General features: G+C 44.2%; 1 protein-coding gene across 1 annotated transcript in view; it reads left to right on the top strand.

The window, feature by feature from the left end:
• C5 (complement C5) overlaps positions 1-15,951 on the top strand; it is a 98,193-nt gene that overhangs the window by 57,300 nt on the left and 24,942 nt on the right. Inside the window, exons 23-27 of the mRNA XM_006054142.3 lie at positions 5,440-5,529; positions 6,836-7,048; positions 7,517-7,592; positions 11,735-11,894; positions 13,568-13,663. Coding sequence (XP_006054204.3) covers positions 5,440-5,529; positions 6,836-7,048; positions 7,517-7,592; positions 11,735-11,894; positions 13,568-13,663 — 635 coding nt within the window. The remainder of the gene's footprint in view (positions 1-5,439; positions 5,530-6,835; positions 7,049-7,516; positions 7,593-11,734; positions 11,895-13,567; positions 13,664-15,951) is intronic.

Genomic DNA, 15,951 nt, shown 5'->3' with positions numbered 1-15,951 from the left:
GTATCATTTTTATTTTCTTTCAGGGATACAGCAATAGGGAAAAAAAGTTTGTTTGTTTGTTTGTTTTAAATAAATCAGGACCACTATACTTAGAGTGATATTTCCTCTGGCAAAGCAAAGAATTAATATTTACATTTCAAATCAGCCCAAATTGAATAAGGATGACTTCATGCAAACTCTTCTCTAATTTTATCTCCACACAAATTTCCTTCCACCCTATGAAGGATCTATGGGGAGAGTTGCTGGGGGGCAGGGGGCGGTCGGGAGTGGATTTCTCTCCACACCAGCCTCCTCTGGGAAAATGGAAGGTTAGAGGAGCTCTCTGAGGCCAGATCGCCAGGGACCTGCTGCCTTAGGGCCGTGCCCCGAACATTCTAAGGTTCTGGCCTCATGTGGTCACGCCACACCTCAGAGCTACTGCTTCCTTTGTCTTCTTTTCCTCTTCACCCTTAAGCCTACCATACTCATGTTACTGCAAACAGCTTTCCAAAGCAGCCCTGCCTTACCCATCCTAGGTGTGAACCTGAGGACCACAAGATGGCAGTGATCTTTTATCTGGGAGTAGATCTCTCCATCAAAAATCTTGGTTAAAAAAAGAATCTATGCCTCTTTCCAATCTCATCATGTGACTTTTTTCCCTTGTTATTTTAGACAACTTGGATTCACGCACCTTTTATTACTTTCCAGAGTGCTAAAAAGGGTAAAGATGACTATCAGTTCTTTCCAGTTTATTTCAAAGATTTTATTAAACACTTCTAATCTGTATATACTGGAGTTGGTATACCAGTATGATACCTTATGGGCTTCCCTGGTGGCTCAGCAGTGAAGAATTCACGTGCAATACAGGAGATACAGGAGACATGGGTTCATTCCCTGGGTTGGGAAGATCCCCTGCAGGAGAGCACGGCGCCCACTCCAGCACTCTCGCCTGGAGAATCCCGGGGACAGAGGAGCCTGGTGGGCTACCGGCCACAGGGCTTCACAGTCGCACCTGAACAGGACACGGCCAGGGCGACTGAGCACACGTGCGCACGTGACACTTTAGAGAGGTTGTTTTTTGTTTTAAGGCTAAAAAACTTGGGAAGAGTAAACAGACAATGACGGCCGAGGAGATCTAGGAAAAAGCGATGAGAGAGTGAGGCACCAAAACAAATTGCAAAGTAGTAGTGATTACAATTATGTGACATCAGCGTAAAAAGAGAACTAAACACAGAAACTCAAAACACAAGACTAGCCTAGCCTTTGGTTCCTGCTTTCTCTGCCTGACAAGCTTTCTCCCCAGTTCTTATCTTGGGTGCAAAGAGTTCAGCTCTTCAGCCCCCTCAGTCCCAGCACATGGTCACCATCGGTGTGGACACGGCCTTCCTGTGTTTTATTTCCTCATTCCTGACCCCCACAACCACTTCCCTTTCTTCACACGCCCCCAGTCTGATATGCTTGGTATATGTCTTTGAGTAGGGAAGTAAGGTTATTTCGTGTGTGTATGGTTTTTTCCAACATATGAAAGGTGGTGTGCTATAGAGCCTGTTCTAGTTACGTTTTTAAACTCAGTACTTTGTTTTAACCTGGTATTTCTATTGCCATGCATACATTTGATTCACTGCTTCTTACACAGTATTTCAGAGTATATTCTGTTACCAAACTCAAGTTCAGCTGCTTGCTGCTCAAAAGGCAATATTTTGAGAGGCAAATGTCAACAGAAAGGAAAGATGTTTTAATCAGAAAAGCTGGCAATCTGGCAAGAAAGTACACTCATGTCTGAAGACCAACGCCAAAGATTCCGCTCAGCTATGACAGTTTTTTGGGCTTCATAGATGGCTCAGTGGTAAAGAATCCACCTGCAGTGCAGGAGATGCAGGTTCGATCCCTGGGATGGGAAGATTCCCTGGAGAAGGAAATGGCAACCCACTCCAGTATTCTTTCCTGGAAAATCTCATGGACAGAGGAGCCTGGTGAGCTACAGTCCATGGAGTCTTAAAAGAGTCAGAGTCAGACACAACTTACCTACTAAACAATGGCAGTTTTTAAAGGAGAAGAGGGCAGAGTGTCAGTGAATCATGGAGGCAGGAGGTTCAGTTCTGCATCATTCTCCATTGTGTGCAGACTGGCTGACTCTTTCTGGAGATGTTATCTTGCCCACATCATTTGCCTAGGTGTAGAGAGCTAGTCATTCTTTCATAAAAATTTTTTTTTGTTTCATATTGGAGTATAATTGATTAACAATGTTGTGTCAGTTTCAAGTGAACAGCAAAGGGATTCAGTGACATATATATATGTATCCTTTTCAAATTATTTTCCCATTTAGGTTCTTACAGAATATTGAGTGGCGTTCCCTGTGGAGCTGGTCATTCTCTAAACTGCTTAACTCTTCATTCTTGGTTCTTTTTATCCACAGGTTAGGCAAGAATCAATAGCTTAGGCAAGGCATGGTGTGCATTTCAGTTCAGTTCAGTTCAGTCACTCAGTCGTGTCCGACTCTTTGCGACCCCATGCATCGCAGCACGCCAGGCCTCCCTGTCCATCACCAACTCATCTAGGAGAGCACAATTTAGGAGTTAGGTTAAGCAGCCTAGTGATCCCATTCCTATAGTTGTTGATAGGTTCCTTTAAAGTTAGAGGGGGACACAAATGGGCAAACAGGAAAGGGGCATAAGAACTGCTGTCAATTCCCTATTGTCAAATATCATTCCATTTCTATGGGATCAGGGGTGATGGTCCATCCTCTGTAATTTCTCCGCGCTGACACACAGCACTGTATTCTCAGAGTGAAATATGTCAACACGAGTCTGTAGCATCTCTGATGACAATCTTAGTTGCCTGCTTACATATATGGGCAGAGCAAGCTACAGTTATCTTGATGCCCACAAGATATAGTTTATTATGAGCAATAATGTTAATCCCATTCTCTTGGAGCCAGATCTTGGAATTGTGCTAGCCAGACATTCAAGACTGCTCAAGATGGAGCCGCTTAGGTCATGGCTACAATCTGGCCATCACACAGTTTTTTCCCCTCTGGTCCTAGTCACAGTATCTGTAAAACAGTTCAGGAACGTGCATCAGACACTTAAACTGTGACCATTGTCTTAATCATCAACTATTCTTTTGTACTTGGTTGGGAGCGGGGTGCTGCAGGGCTCTGCTTGGCTCTGATTCCACCACCACTTTGCTCATCCACCTCCTGCTGACAGACTCCCCACTACCATCAACAGTGCTGCAGTGAACATCCTTTTTCATCTCCCTTTACAGACCTGTGTGAGCATTATCTGGTCTGTTTCTCAGAGTTGAACTGCTGGGTCAAAGGGCATATGCATATTGAATATCATTTACTTCTGTCACACTGCTCCTCAGAATGGCTCTACTATTTACAGCACTGCATGAGGATTCTTCTCATTCCACGCCCACTCACCTCTAAAATGTGCCATTTTTGAGGGGCATAAAGCAGTATCTCATTATTGTTTTATCTATAACTCTTCTGAATACGATGATATCTAAACATTTATTCAAATGCTTGCTGGCCACTTGGGCTTCCCATCTGTGAATCACCTATTCCTATCTTTTGCATTTTCTCTATTTTCCACTTGGGTTTTCCTGTCTATTTTTTGTTGGTTTTTGTCTCCAGTGTACTTCTTTGAGCAGTAATGAACTTCAGTGGGTTTTGAACAGGAATCCTTCATTCTGATATAGTCAGATTCATTATAATTTCACTTTACAGTTATATATCTTAGTTCACAAAAACATTGTTGTATATTTTGTCCCCTTGGTCTTACAGATTTAACTTTTACGTGTTTTAATCTCTCTGGAATCTGCCTTTATATGTGATGCCTTGATGGATCTTTTTTATGATCTCTGACAGGAGTAAAATTGACTTCCCTAATATTAGCTTTCTCTTCTGTACCTTTTCCATTTGGTAGAAGAGTTGCTAACGAGAACTGAAATAGTCAAGGGCAGTTATCAATGGAAAAAAATCGTGGAGAATCAAATATAAATAATCTCAAACAGGCTACTGTCATAGGTACTGTAAAAGGAGCACAAACTCTTTGCCAGGCTCTTTGTTATTATTTTTATCTTCACAAAAACCCTTTGAGGAAAATATTATTTCTGTTTAACTGGTGAGCAAGCCAAGGCATAGAAAGGTTCTGTCTTGCCCAGTGTCACATTCTGGAATGAGCTCTTTCTGAACTCAATGCTCTTTCAACCACAATGAGATACTCACAAATGCCCTTCACTCAGTGTTACTTTAACATTATATCCTTGGCATTTATCAAAGGTTAAAACTTACCTGAAGAACATTCCTGTTCTTGTCTCTTTTGCCAGGTGGTTTGGCTATTAAATTATAAAATGTCGCTTTATTTTCTTTAGCATGTCCCAGGGACTAAGTGCTTGGGACTATAGCATTCAAGATGGTTCCAGCCCTCAAATTGCTTTCTTACCAGGACAATGGGAGAAGTGTCTTTGCGGTGACTACTATGGGCTCTGCAGTAAAACCTCCTGAGTTCAGATGCAGCTTCATCTGTGCTAGCTCTGTGACCTTGAGCAACTTGCTTTCTGAACCTCATTTTCTCATCTACAAAATTAAAAGAATAAGAATAGACCCAGTACATAGGGTTGCTGTGAGGATCCATTATAAAAAGCACACAAAGAGCTCAGTCGTGTGCTTGGTTCTCTGTCAGTAGGATGATAAATACTACCATTTCTATGAGATAAGCCACTGATTGCAGTAAAAAATGCTCTGACACAGGCATGCTTAAACTTGGGGGCTTCCCTGGTGGCTCAGACAGTAGAGAATCTGCCTGCAACATAGGAGACTGGGATTTGATCCCTGGCTCAGGAAGATCCGCTGGAGAATGGAATGGCTACCCACTCCAGTATTCTTTCTTTTTTTTTAATTTATTTTTTTAAATTGAAGGATAATTGCTTTACAGAATTTTGTTGTTTTCTGTCAAACCTCAACATGAATCAGCCATAGGTATTGCCTGGGAAATCCCACAGACAGAGGAGCCTCGAGGGCTATAGTCCATATGGTCGCAAAGAGTCAGACACGACAGAAGTGACTAAAAAAAGAAAATTGTACAGAGAGAAAAAGTGTCTAAGTTAGATGGAGAGGAAAAGGTGGAAAGGATTTCAGGGCATGCTTCCCAATGGAGTTAATCTTCACATTTCCTTGACTAAGGATTATATGTTAGTTATTTTTAGATTTCAGTTCCGAGAACAATTTTCTCTCTTTGGACAAAATGGCATGCTCCCTCTTACTGGTGAAAAAGATTTACATAACCTATTTATTTCCTATCCTGTAATGACCAGGAAGTTTGAAGTCAACTTTAATGCTTTATTTAATGAGATTATGTAAGCCTAGGGTTTGATCAAAATCTTTGATTATTTTTAACTTCCCTTTTAAATTTTAATACTGTGATTATAAATGAGTCTTTTTTTTTTTTTCAGGCATCATTAGCAGGCGAAAGGAGTTTCCATACAGGATACCATTAAATATGGTCCCCAAAACAAAAGTCAAAAGAACTGTGAGTATAAAAGGTAAATTAACCAGTGCCATTTTTATTTCTTATTTCACTGTGTTTCAAACAAAAGTCAAGTATTCTCATGACTTTCCCATTTCTCCTCTTCTCTACTCAGCTGCATATCCAACGGGGGCTCTGGGAGTGCCCTGTTCCTGCCCTCACCTTCACTTCCCCAAGCACACTTTCAGCTCTCTTCTTCCAGGGGAAGATTTCATGGAGATTCATGCTCCCGTGATGGAGGGTGGGGGCTGTCACTGGCCCAAAGAGAGTGCAGCTGCGTCCAGATTTAAAGGACTTTCTATGATCCAAGTGGGCAGTCTTAGTCCCGAAACAGTTGCAGGCCCTGCAAATGGCCGCAGGAAAGCAGCTCTGGGGCCATTTGTAGAACTGGTGCCTTTAGTGGGCTTTATCCCTGGCCTCCAGCCTTTAAAAATTCAAGGACTTATCATCACAAGAATAGAATGTCCTGACTACATTTTATCTCAGATAAAAGCTTGGAATCACAGAATGTTAGGTCTGGAAAGGACCTTTCTAAGCATGCCCCACCCTGCTGTTGGATATACAAGAGAGTGGTTTTCCCAGGTCTCACGATGAGATATAGACAGAGCTCTCATGGCATTCACAGAGTGTTCACAGTTCAGACTCTTGGCTTTGCACTGGGGAAGTGATTGATTCACAGGGTTTACAATATGTAAAGCTATCACGTTGAAAGTGAAAGTGAAGTCGCTCAGTCGTGTCCAACTCTTTGCAACCCGTGGACTCTAGCCCACCAAGCTCCTCCGTCCATGGGATTCTCCAGGCAAGAATACTGGAGTGGGTTGCCATTTCCTTCTCCAGGGGATCTCCCCGACCCAGGGATCGAACCCAGGTCTCCCACATTGCAGGCAGACGCTTTAACCTCTGCGCCACCAGGGAAGCCCTTAAATACAAGAATCAGAGATTTCAAGGGAGGAAAGGAAGCCAGGTTGAAAGAAGAAGCGGGAGGAAGCAGGAGAGGGAGGCGAAAGGGGTGGCCTTATCACTTTGAATGGCAACTAATTTGCCTTTTCCAGTAGGCTATAATCCGGCCACTGTATTACATACACCATCTTACCTCTATGTCACGGTGGTATGTTTAGGCCTGGTGTTTCTTTAAATCCAACTGTCTAATCAGATATTTTTCCCTCTCCCCAGTTCTGAGAAGAAATTCAACTGCTTAGATTAAAAAGGAAAGAATAAGGATGGTTGCTCTTATTGCCACTGAAAATATACCCTTACTCAGAAGCTGATAAAAGCTGAGTGTATCGACTTTGAGTTTTTGTTTGTGTGCTTGTTTGTTTCAGGACTGCTTATAGGCGAGGTCATGTCTGCAGTCCTGAGTCAGGAAGGCATTGATAGTCTTACCCGCCTCCCCAAAGGCAATGCAGAGGCGGAGCTGATGAGCGTGGTCCCAGTATTCTACGTTTATCACTACCTGGAAGCGGGACATAATTGGAACATCTTTTCTACGAACTCATTAACTCAAAAACAGAACCTGAAGACAAAATTAAAAGAAGGTAAAAGAAAATCTGTTTCACATATTGTACATTAAAATCTTGTGATTTTTTTAAGCTAAAAGTTTGATTAAACTAATATTTAAGTTATGAATTACACAAAACCTTAGTTGTAAAAACATTTCCGCCAAAAAAAAAAAAAAAATCACGAGGTGGACTCTGTTCCACAAATAAATAGTTCGCTGCAGCGTTTTGGCTTAACTTACTGAAACGCCTGGATGCGAGACAAGACACCTGGATTCCAAACTCTGCAGAGCACTTCCTTCCTTCTCGAATGAGCTCAGAATGTTCTGCTTGATAATTCCCAGCTCAAGCGATGCATATACCTCCTTCGAGAAGTTCAGTGTTGGCCACAGAGCATATGTTCGCTGCCCAACACCAGAGGAAGCTTACCTTTCCCAGGGGCTCATACTGCACTGAGTAGAGACGGGGGTCACTGAAGCACTGTGTTCTTTTCCTGCCGCCTCTCAGGGATGGTGAGCATCATGTCCTTCAGAAATGCTGACTATTCCTACAGCATGTGGAAGGGTGGCAGCGCGAGCACCTGGTAAGTGGGACGTTCTGACTTGCATTTTCACACGGTAGTGAACTAGAGAATAACAGCTCTAACGGGCGCTCCGTCCAGCGGCTCCGGCTGAGACGCCCAGTCATCTTTCACTTGCAAGCCTCATCTGACCCAGCAAATACTTCTGGCTGCACCTGCAAAATACATCCTGAACCTGACTGCTGTTGCGTCGTTTAGTCACTAGTTCCCGTCAGACCCTTTGTGACCCCGTGGACTGCAGCCCTCCGGGCTCCTCTGTCCATGGGATTTCCCAGGCAAGAATACTGCAGTGGGTTGCCATCGGCTTCTCCAGGGGATCTTTCTGAATCAGGGACTGAACCCGTGTCTCCTGCATTGGCAGGTGGATTCTTTACGTCAGAGCCACCAGGGAAGCCCTGAACTTGACTACTTCTCACTAACACCAACACACCACCCGGGTCCAAGCCATTCTCACCTCTGACTTGGGTTATGACCCTAGCCGCCCCTGGTTTTTCAGCCTCAACCCTGTCTCCTCTTCAGTCTGTACTCAGCACAGCAGCCAGAGTGAGTCTGTTAGAGCATAAGTGGTCACATCGCTCAAAACCGTTCGGAAGTGTCCCATCTTACCCAGGGTAAAAACCAGACTTCTTACTATGATTTACAAGACCCCACATGATCTAGCGGCACCTCACCTCTCTGACCACGTCCCCCACTACTCTCTTTCACCCGACCCGAGCCCCGCTGGCCTTCTTGCTGTTCCTTGAACATGCTGACCACGCCTCCACCTCAGCGCCTGTGCACTGCCTGCGCCCTGCCCCCTCTCGTCTGGGGAGCACGCTCCCCCAGGTGTCCGCGAGGCAGGCTCCCCGCTGTCCCTCAAGCCTTTACCAAAACTCACCTCCTCAGTGAGGGCTCTAGTAATCACTCTATCTAAAATTACATCCCATTCCAGTACATCATTTGCTTTACTTCCTCCTATTCTCCTAAAAATTTATCCCTAACATTCTCCTTATCTCCTTATTGTCTGTCTGGTCACTAGAATGTAAGCTCCACAGAGGCAGTTTCAAGTATTCCTGCTGCCTGGTATTGTAGGTCCTGAGCAAGTACTTATTCAGTGAGGCACGATACCTTCCAAAATTCTGATGATTTGAGGGAAAGACAGTCTCAGTTAATAAATCTGAATTGGTTTTGTTGTTGCTATTTAATTGCTAAGTCGTGTCCAACTCTTTGGGACCCTATGAACTGCAGCACTCCAGGCTTCTCTGTCCTTCACTATCTCCTGGAATTTGCTGAAATTCCTGTCCACTGAGTTGGTGATGCTAATTATCTCATCCTCTGCCGCGCCCTTCTCCTTTTGTCTTCAATTTTTCCCAGCATCAATTTTTCCAGTGAGTTAGCTCTTAGCATCAGGTGGCCAAAATATTGGACTTTCAGCTTCAGCATCAGTCCTTCCAATGAACACCCAGGACTGTTCTCCTTTAGGATGGACTTTTTGGATCTCCCTGCAGTCCAAGGGACTCTCAAGAGTCTTCTCCAACACCACAGTTCAAAAGCATCAATTCTTTGGTTCTCAACTTTCTTTATAGTCCAGCTCACATCTATACATGACCACTGGAAAAACCATAGCCTTGACTAGATGGACCTTTGTTGACAAAGTAATGTCTCTGATTTTTAATATGCTGTCTAGGTTGGTCATAACTTTTCTTCCAAGGAGTAAGCGTCTTTTAATTTCATGGCTGCAGTCACCATCTGCAGTGATTTTGGAGCCCAGAAAAATAAAGTCTGACACTGTTTCCACTGTTTCCCTATCTATTTCCCATGAAGTGATGGGACCGGATGCCATGATCTTCGTTTTCTGAATGTTGAGCTTTAAGCCAACTTTTTCACTCTCCTCTTTCACTTTCATCAAGAGGCTCTTCAGTTCCTCTTCGCTTTCTGCCATAAGGGTGGTGTCATCTGCGTATCTGATGTTATTGATATTGCTCCCAGCAATCCTGATTCCAGCTTGTGCTTCATCCAGCCCAGCATTTCTCATGATGTACTCTGCATATAAGTTAAATAAGCAGGGTGACAATATACAGCCTTGACGTACTCCTTTTCCTATTTGGAACCAGTCTGTTGTTCCATGTCCAGTTCTAACTGTTGCTTCCTGACCTGCATACAGATTTCTCAAGAGGCAGGTCAGGTGGTCTGGTATTCCCATCTCTTTCAGAATTTTCCACAGTTTATTGTGATCCACATAGTCAAAGGCTTTGGCATAGTCAATAAAGCAGAAATAGATGTTTTTCTGCAACTCTCTTGCTTTTTCCATGATCCAGTGGATGTTGGCAATTCGATCTCTGGTTCCTCTGACTTTTCTAAAACTGGCTTGAACATCTGCAAGTTCACGGTTCACATATTGCTGAAGCCTGGCTTGGAGAATTTTGAGCATTACTTTACTAGCGTGTGAGATGACTGCAATTGTGTGGTAGTTTGAGCATTCTTTGGCATTGCCTTTCTTTGGGATTGGAATGAAAACTGACCTTTTCCAGTCCTGTGGCCACTGCTGAGTTTTCCAAATTTGCTGACATATTGAGTGGAGCACTTTCATAGCATCATCTTTTAGGACTTGAAATAGCTCCACTGGAATTCCATCACCTCCACTAGCTTTGTTCGTAGTGATGCTTCCTAAGGCCCACTCGACTTCACATTCAAGGATGTCTGGCTCTAGGTGAGTGATCACACCATTGTGGTTATCTGGGTCATGTACAGTTCTTCTATGTATTCTTGCCACCTCTTCTTAATATCTTCTGCTTCTGTTAGGTCCATAGCATTTCTGTCCTTTATCGAGCCCATCTTTGCATGAAATGTTCCCTTGGTATCTGTAATTTTCTTGAAGCAATCTCTAGTCTTTCCCATTCTATTGTTTTCCTCTATTACTTTGCATTAATTGCTGAGGAAGGCTTTCTTATCTCTCCATGCTATTCTTTGGAACTCTGCATTAAAATGGCTGTCTGAGGAGGCCTTACAAATAGCCATGAAAAGAAGAGAAGTGACAAGCAAAGAAGGGGAAAGATATACCCATTTGAATGTAGACAAAGATATATATATTTATATATAAATGGCCAACACATGAATACCCCAAAAAAATTTTTTTAGAGATACAGGGAAAATAAAAAATTAAAGAGAATAATATTCATTTTAAAAAGAAAAAGGAAAACAAAATTTTAAAGTAAGGGAGAGAGTGAAGTGGTTTGAGTCTTGGTGGTTTCTGGCCCCTGGGCTGCTGAGTGAAGGAATCAGAGAGGAGGAGAGGAGGTGTAAGAGGCACTTGGGGTCATGAGGTCGATCCCCTTGGACAGTCTCTGCGGGACGTTAGTAGAGACTGAGCTGGTTTGTTTGGGGCGGTGCCAGTCGTCGCTCTGCGCGCCGGCTTCCTTGAGCGCAGGGGGCGGGAGCTGCTCTCTAGCTGAGGCGCAGGGTTTCTTGCTGTGGGTGCCCCTCTTGCTGCTGAGCATGGGCCGTAGGGCAGGCGGGCTCAGCAGTCCCGAGGAATGTGGGATCTTCCGGGGCCAGGAATCGAACTTGTGTCCCCTGCCATGTCAGGTGGATTCTTAACTACTGGACCACCAGAGAAGTCTCCTGAACTTGTTTTTTGACTAAGTCATCATAATAAATAAAGCTTCCTTGAGAGGTGGCGAGTTCTCCATCAATGGCGTAACTCAAGGGGAAGCGAGATAAACACCCCCATGGGTGTAAGGGAAGAGAATTCAGACCTCAGGTGGGGATTTAGATCAGATAGCTTGTACAAATTTTACAATCTAGAATTTTATAATTTTGCTCCTCAATATCTCATGTTTGTGAGTCAGTGCTTTGACTCTATTTGTTTGAACGCTATCCAACGTTAGAGAATAATTTTTGTATCATCAGGCACCAGTTTTCAGCTTGTGCGCAGGCTAACAAAGCTGCCCTCACAGAAGATGTGTTGCTTACATTTGGTTGTTTTTGGAGATCTTCCTGATATCTTCCCTGATGTTTTGAAATAGTAACATCTTACTTCGGAATTGCGTGTTTTGAAATGTTTTCTTTTCAAGAATAAACACTGTATGAACGAAAACACACTGCAGGTTGAAAGCCAAAAGGGCTTCAGTGTCTAAATGTTTATTTATTTGATTTTCGTCCCAAAGGTTAACAGCTTTTGCTCTAAGAGTACTTGGACAAATAAGTAAATATGTAGATCAGAACCAAAATTCGATTTGTAATTCTTTGTTGTGGCTGCTTGAGAAATGTCAGCTGGAAAATGGATCGTTCAAGGAAAATTCCGACTATCAACCTGTGAAGTTACAGGTAAGGAAACCAAACGCACAGGTGAACAATAGTTTGATTTAAAATCTGAGTTGTGTTCTCATTCATTTTTAGAAGAAGGGGGAAATATATGCAATCTGCAAGAAACCTCTCTTGTGTACAGGCAGAGAATTTGAAAGGTCTTCTCATCCTGTTGTTCAGATAATTCACAAGAGGTCAGATGAGGACGGTCCTGGACACCTGCTGTCACAGCCAGCAGTGGGTCGCGGGCACAAGCGCTGGGGCTCAGAAGGGGCAAACGGGCCCTTTTGTCTACAAGCACCTGGTGCAAAATCTGCACTTGAACTTCAAGGCCTTCTCATAGGTCAAGGCTGTAAGATGTTGTTGTGAAAGATGGAAGGGATCCTACGTACACTCTGTTAGAAAGAAGGTTAGAGTCAATTTATTAAGAAATACAACAAAGTGTTGTTTGACATTGGAATCCACTTACATGTTTAAATTGCAAAATCTCTCCAAAATACTGCTACAGCATCTTCTACTCCTAGAATGTATTTTTTAGGATCCAACAGCTTTCCTGTATTTATTTTGCCTGCCCTGATCCAATCCCTTTCATGTCACAAGCGGCCTTCCTGGCTGACCGGGGTCCCATAATTAGGACCGATTAGGACTCCCACGAGAAGTGAGGGCAGCTGACGTCATCTAGGTGCTATTTGAAAAGGAAGATACTACAATTTTTTTTTAATCCCACCCATCTATCCAGCTGTTCATATCCATTCAACAACCATTCACTGAGCACCTGAAATGTGCAAAGGCCTCTTTGGGGGACCCTGAGGGAGGAAGAGTGGGAAGAATGGATCAGAGAGCACCCCTGCCACAAAGGAGCTCACACACTGGTAGGGAGAGCAGGGTACAGATACTAACAACTCTAATCAAGATTTAAGTTTATGTGTTCATTTATTTATTCAATAAATATGTGCAGAATGTGTGCAAAGTGCTGCCTGGTAGGGATATAATAGTGAACAAAACAGGTATGACCACTGAGGCCATGGCGATTGTTACCATCTAGCAGAAAAGTCAGACATTAAGTGATTTCAAGCGTGTGATTCACACTAAGAAAAGGTCAATATGGTTTCTTTGAAAGCAGGAGCTCTCACTTAGATTGGGGAATTTGAAAAAACGATTTGACCAGGTTCCTAGGAGCTAGGGAGGAGGGAGGCAGGCAGAAGGTTCCAAGTAGTGCAAGCAGCGTGCCTGTTCTCTTGAAGTGGAGAGAGGTTCATTCAAAGAGCTGGAGACTTAGAGGACTCAGGGGTGAGTGGCACAAAATGAAGCTGGAGAGATGAGTAGAAGGTCATCTCCTGGGAGGTCTTAGAAACACGGCCTTGGAACGTCACTGCCCTAAGAGGAGAAAATATGGGCGGACAGAGGAAGAATTGCGCTTTGTAGAGGAGGCGGCATTCTAACAGGGTCCTGAAGGAGAAGGTGAGCTTGGACGTGGTGGAGGGGTGTGAAGTGGAGCTCCAGGGTGGAGAGGTGGAGGAGAGAGGAGCAAGTGAGAGCATGTAAAACTTAGAGCTTTGAGAAAACGCCAGGGGCCCCGCTGGCCCGCAGGAAGGGAGAGAGAGGGAGGGGAGGCCAAAGTGGAGAGTCAAGCCAGGTCAGTTCGTTTGAAAGACACCATTTCACTCTCCTTTTAAAACATTGCTTATTTTTAGGGGACCTTGCCTGTTGAAGCCCGAGAGAAGACTTTGTATCTTACAGCCTTTGCTGTGATTGGAATTAGAAAGGCTTTTGATATATGCCCCTTGGAGGTAAGTCTTTTCTTTCTCCAACACCCATTGTCTATTTCTGTACCATATTCAGGGAACAGAGCAGGGGATAGGACAGGGGGCTTGAAAATAACCTAAACTCCAGAATTTAAGGAATTCAGACGTATGATAGATACTAAAGAGCGTCTAGTCCAACCCACTCATTGACAGCTGAGAAAACCGGGGCCTGTAAGGAAGGTGAATTTAATTGTTGCATGTCACAAGATACTGAATTGTAGACCTGTGATTAGAATAAATGACTTCTGATTGTGATGAGAAGACGACCCCATGTCCCTGAGATCCTACTCTTACCCCTGCTAACTCTTACGCTACGTATGGGACTGTTCTTTTATTACATGGAATCAGTTCAGTTCAATTCAGTTGCTCAGTTTTGTCCGACTCTTTGCAACCCCATGGACTGCAGCACACCAGACTTCCTTGTCCATCACCAACTCCCAGAGCTTACTCAAACTCATGTCCATTGAGTCGGTGATGCCATCCAACCATCTCATCCTCTGTCGTCCCTTCTTCTCTTGCCTTCAGTCTTTCCCAGCATCAGGGTCTTTTCCAAGGACTCAGCTCTTCGCATCAGGTGGCCAAAGGATGGACTCACATGGAATACTGAGCACTCAAGTGCTCTGGGTCTCAGAACTGCTAAGGACACCCCCTACCATGCTTTCTGCCTGGGGTTGTGCTGTTTATTTGCTTGGAAGCTGAGGGGAGAAAGGAGAGGATCCACTTAAGTGAATCAACGTAGAAGATTCTAAAGATTAACAGAAATGAGAACCTGATCTGGGAAGTAGATTAGACCTGTCCTTCAAACCAGCTGACAGAACCAAGTTGGAAAAACCCAAGGGGACTGGTAGGACTTGAACCACAAAATGAAATAAGTTTTTCGTTTAGTTCAGGAGAATTGTTATAGGTGTGTGCTGTTGTTATTGTTTAGTTGCTAAGTTGTGTCTGACTCTTTTGTGACCCCATGGACTGTGGCCCACCAGGCTCCTCTGTCCATGGGATTCTCCAGGCAAGAATACTGGAGTGGGTTGCCATTTCCTTCTCCAGGGCATCTTCCTGACCCAGGGGTTGAACCCACATCTTTGCATCAGCAGGTGGATCCTTTAGCACTAAGCAACCAGGGAAGCCCTAAATATATATATATATATATGCATGCTAAGTCACTTCAGTCGTGTCTGACTCTTTGTGACCCTATGGCCTATAGCCTGCCAGGCTCCTCTGTCCATGGGATTCTTCAGGCAAGAATACGGGAGTGGGTTGCCCTGCCCTCCCCCAGGGGATCTTCATGACCCAGGGATCAAACGTGCATCTCTAACATCTCCTGTGTGTGTATACGCACACACATATATATAAACACATGTGGGGCTTCCCGGTGGCTCAGTGATAGAGAATCTGCTTGCAATGCAGGAGACACAGGAGACATGGGTTCAGTTCTCAATCAGCAAGTAATTCTCAATCAGCAAACGCATATATACATGTGGTGGCACTAGTGAACCCGGCCGCCAGCGCAGGAGACGTAAGAGACGCAGCTGATCCCTGGGTGGGGAAGACCCCCTGGAGGAGGGCACGGCAGCCCACTCCAGCATTCCTGCCTACAGAATCCCATGGACAGAGGAGCCTGGCAGGCCATAGTCCATAGGGTTGCAAAGAGTCAGACATGACTGAAGCAACTTAGCATGTATATATATATATTCAACAAGACAAAATAATCAACAAGTAACATTGCCAGTGGCTGGTGGTATGCGAGTGAGAGACAGATGGAGCTGGCGAGAAGGTGCCAGACGAGGAGTCAGGAATATCGCACCATAGCGCCTCCTCATCCACTTATCCAAAACAACTATTTCAGTTGTCTGCAGGCAGAGGCATAGAGATTATTTTCCCAGGAATCCTTAGGATCAAAAAGCACTTTGGCAGCTTGGCTGTTTTTTTTTGCTGCTGATGGTTTCTTTAGTAGAACTTCTGAAAATGTGACTCTGTCTCAGCTGTGCTGGGTGCAGCAGGATGAAGAAAGCCATGTCTGTACTTGATGCTTCTTCTTCCCAGAGGCCAGGTCTGACATGGGAAGCAGAAACTAAATGGAAAAACCTCTACCGAGGAGGGAGGCTTCAGAAGCAAAAACTTAAACCGATTTGGACAATCTTATTTTCATTTTCCAGGTTACACTCTGCTCCTTCTCCCAGAAGGACTTGCCTCAGGGAAACACCATCCATTTCCACTAGGTCATTTTCCTTTCTACCCTTCATCTTGCCTGCAACCTGGGCTGGTGCAACCTGGGG

This window comes from Bubalus bubalis, chromosome 3 (assembly GCF_019923935.1).
Source record: "Bubalus bubalis isolate 160015118507 breed Murrah chromosome 3, NDDB_SH_1, whole genome shotgun sequence".
Lineage (NCBI taxonomy): Eukaryota > Metazoa > Chordata > Mammalia > Artiodactyla > Bovidae > Bubalus > Bubalus bubalis.
Note: the sequence above shows the minus strand (reverse complement) of the source record. Positions and strands in the feature narration are given on the sequence as shown.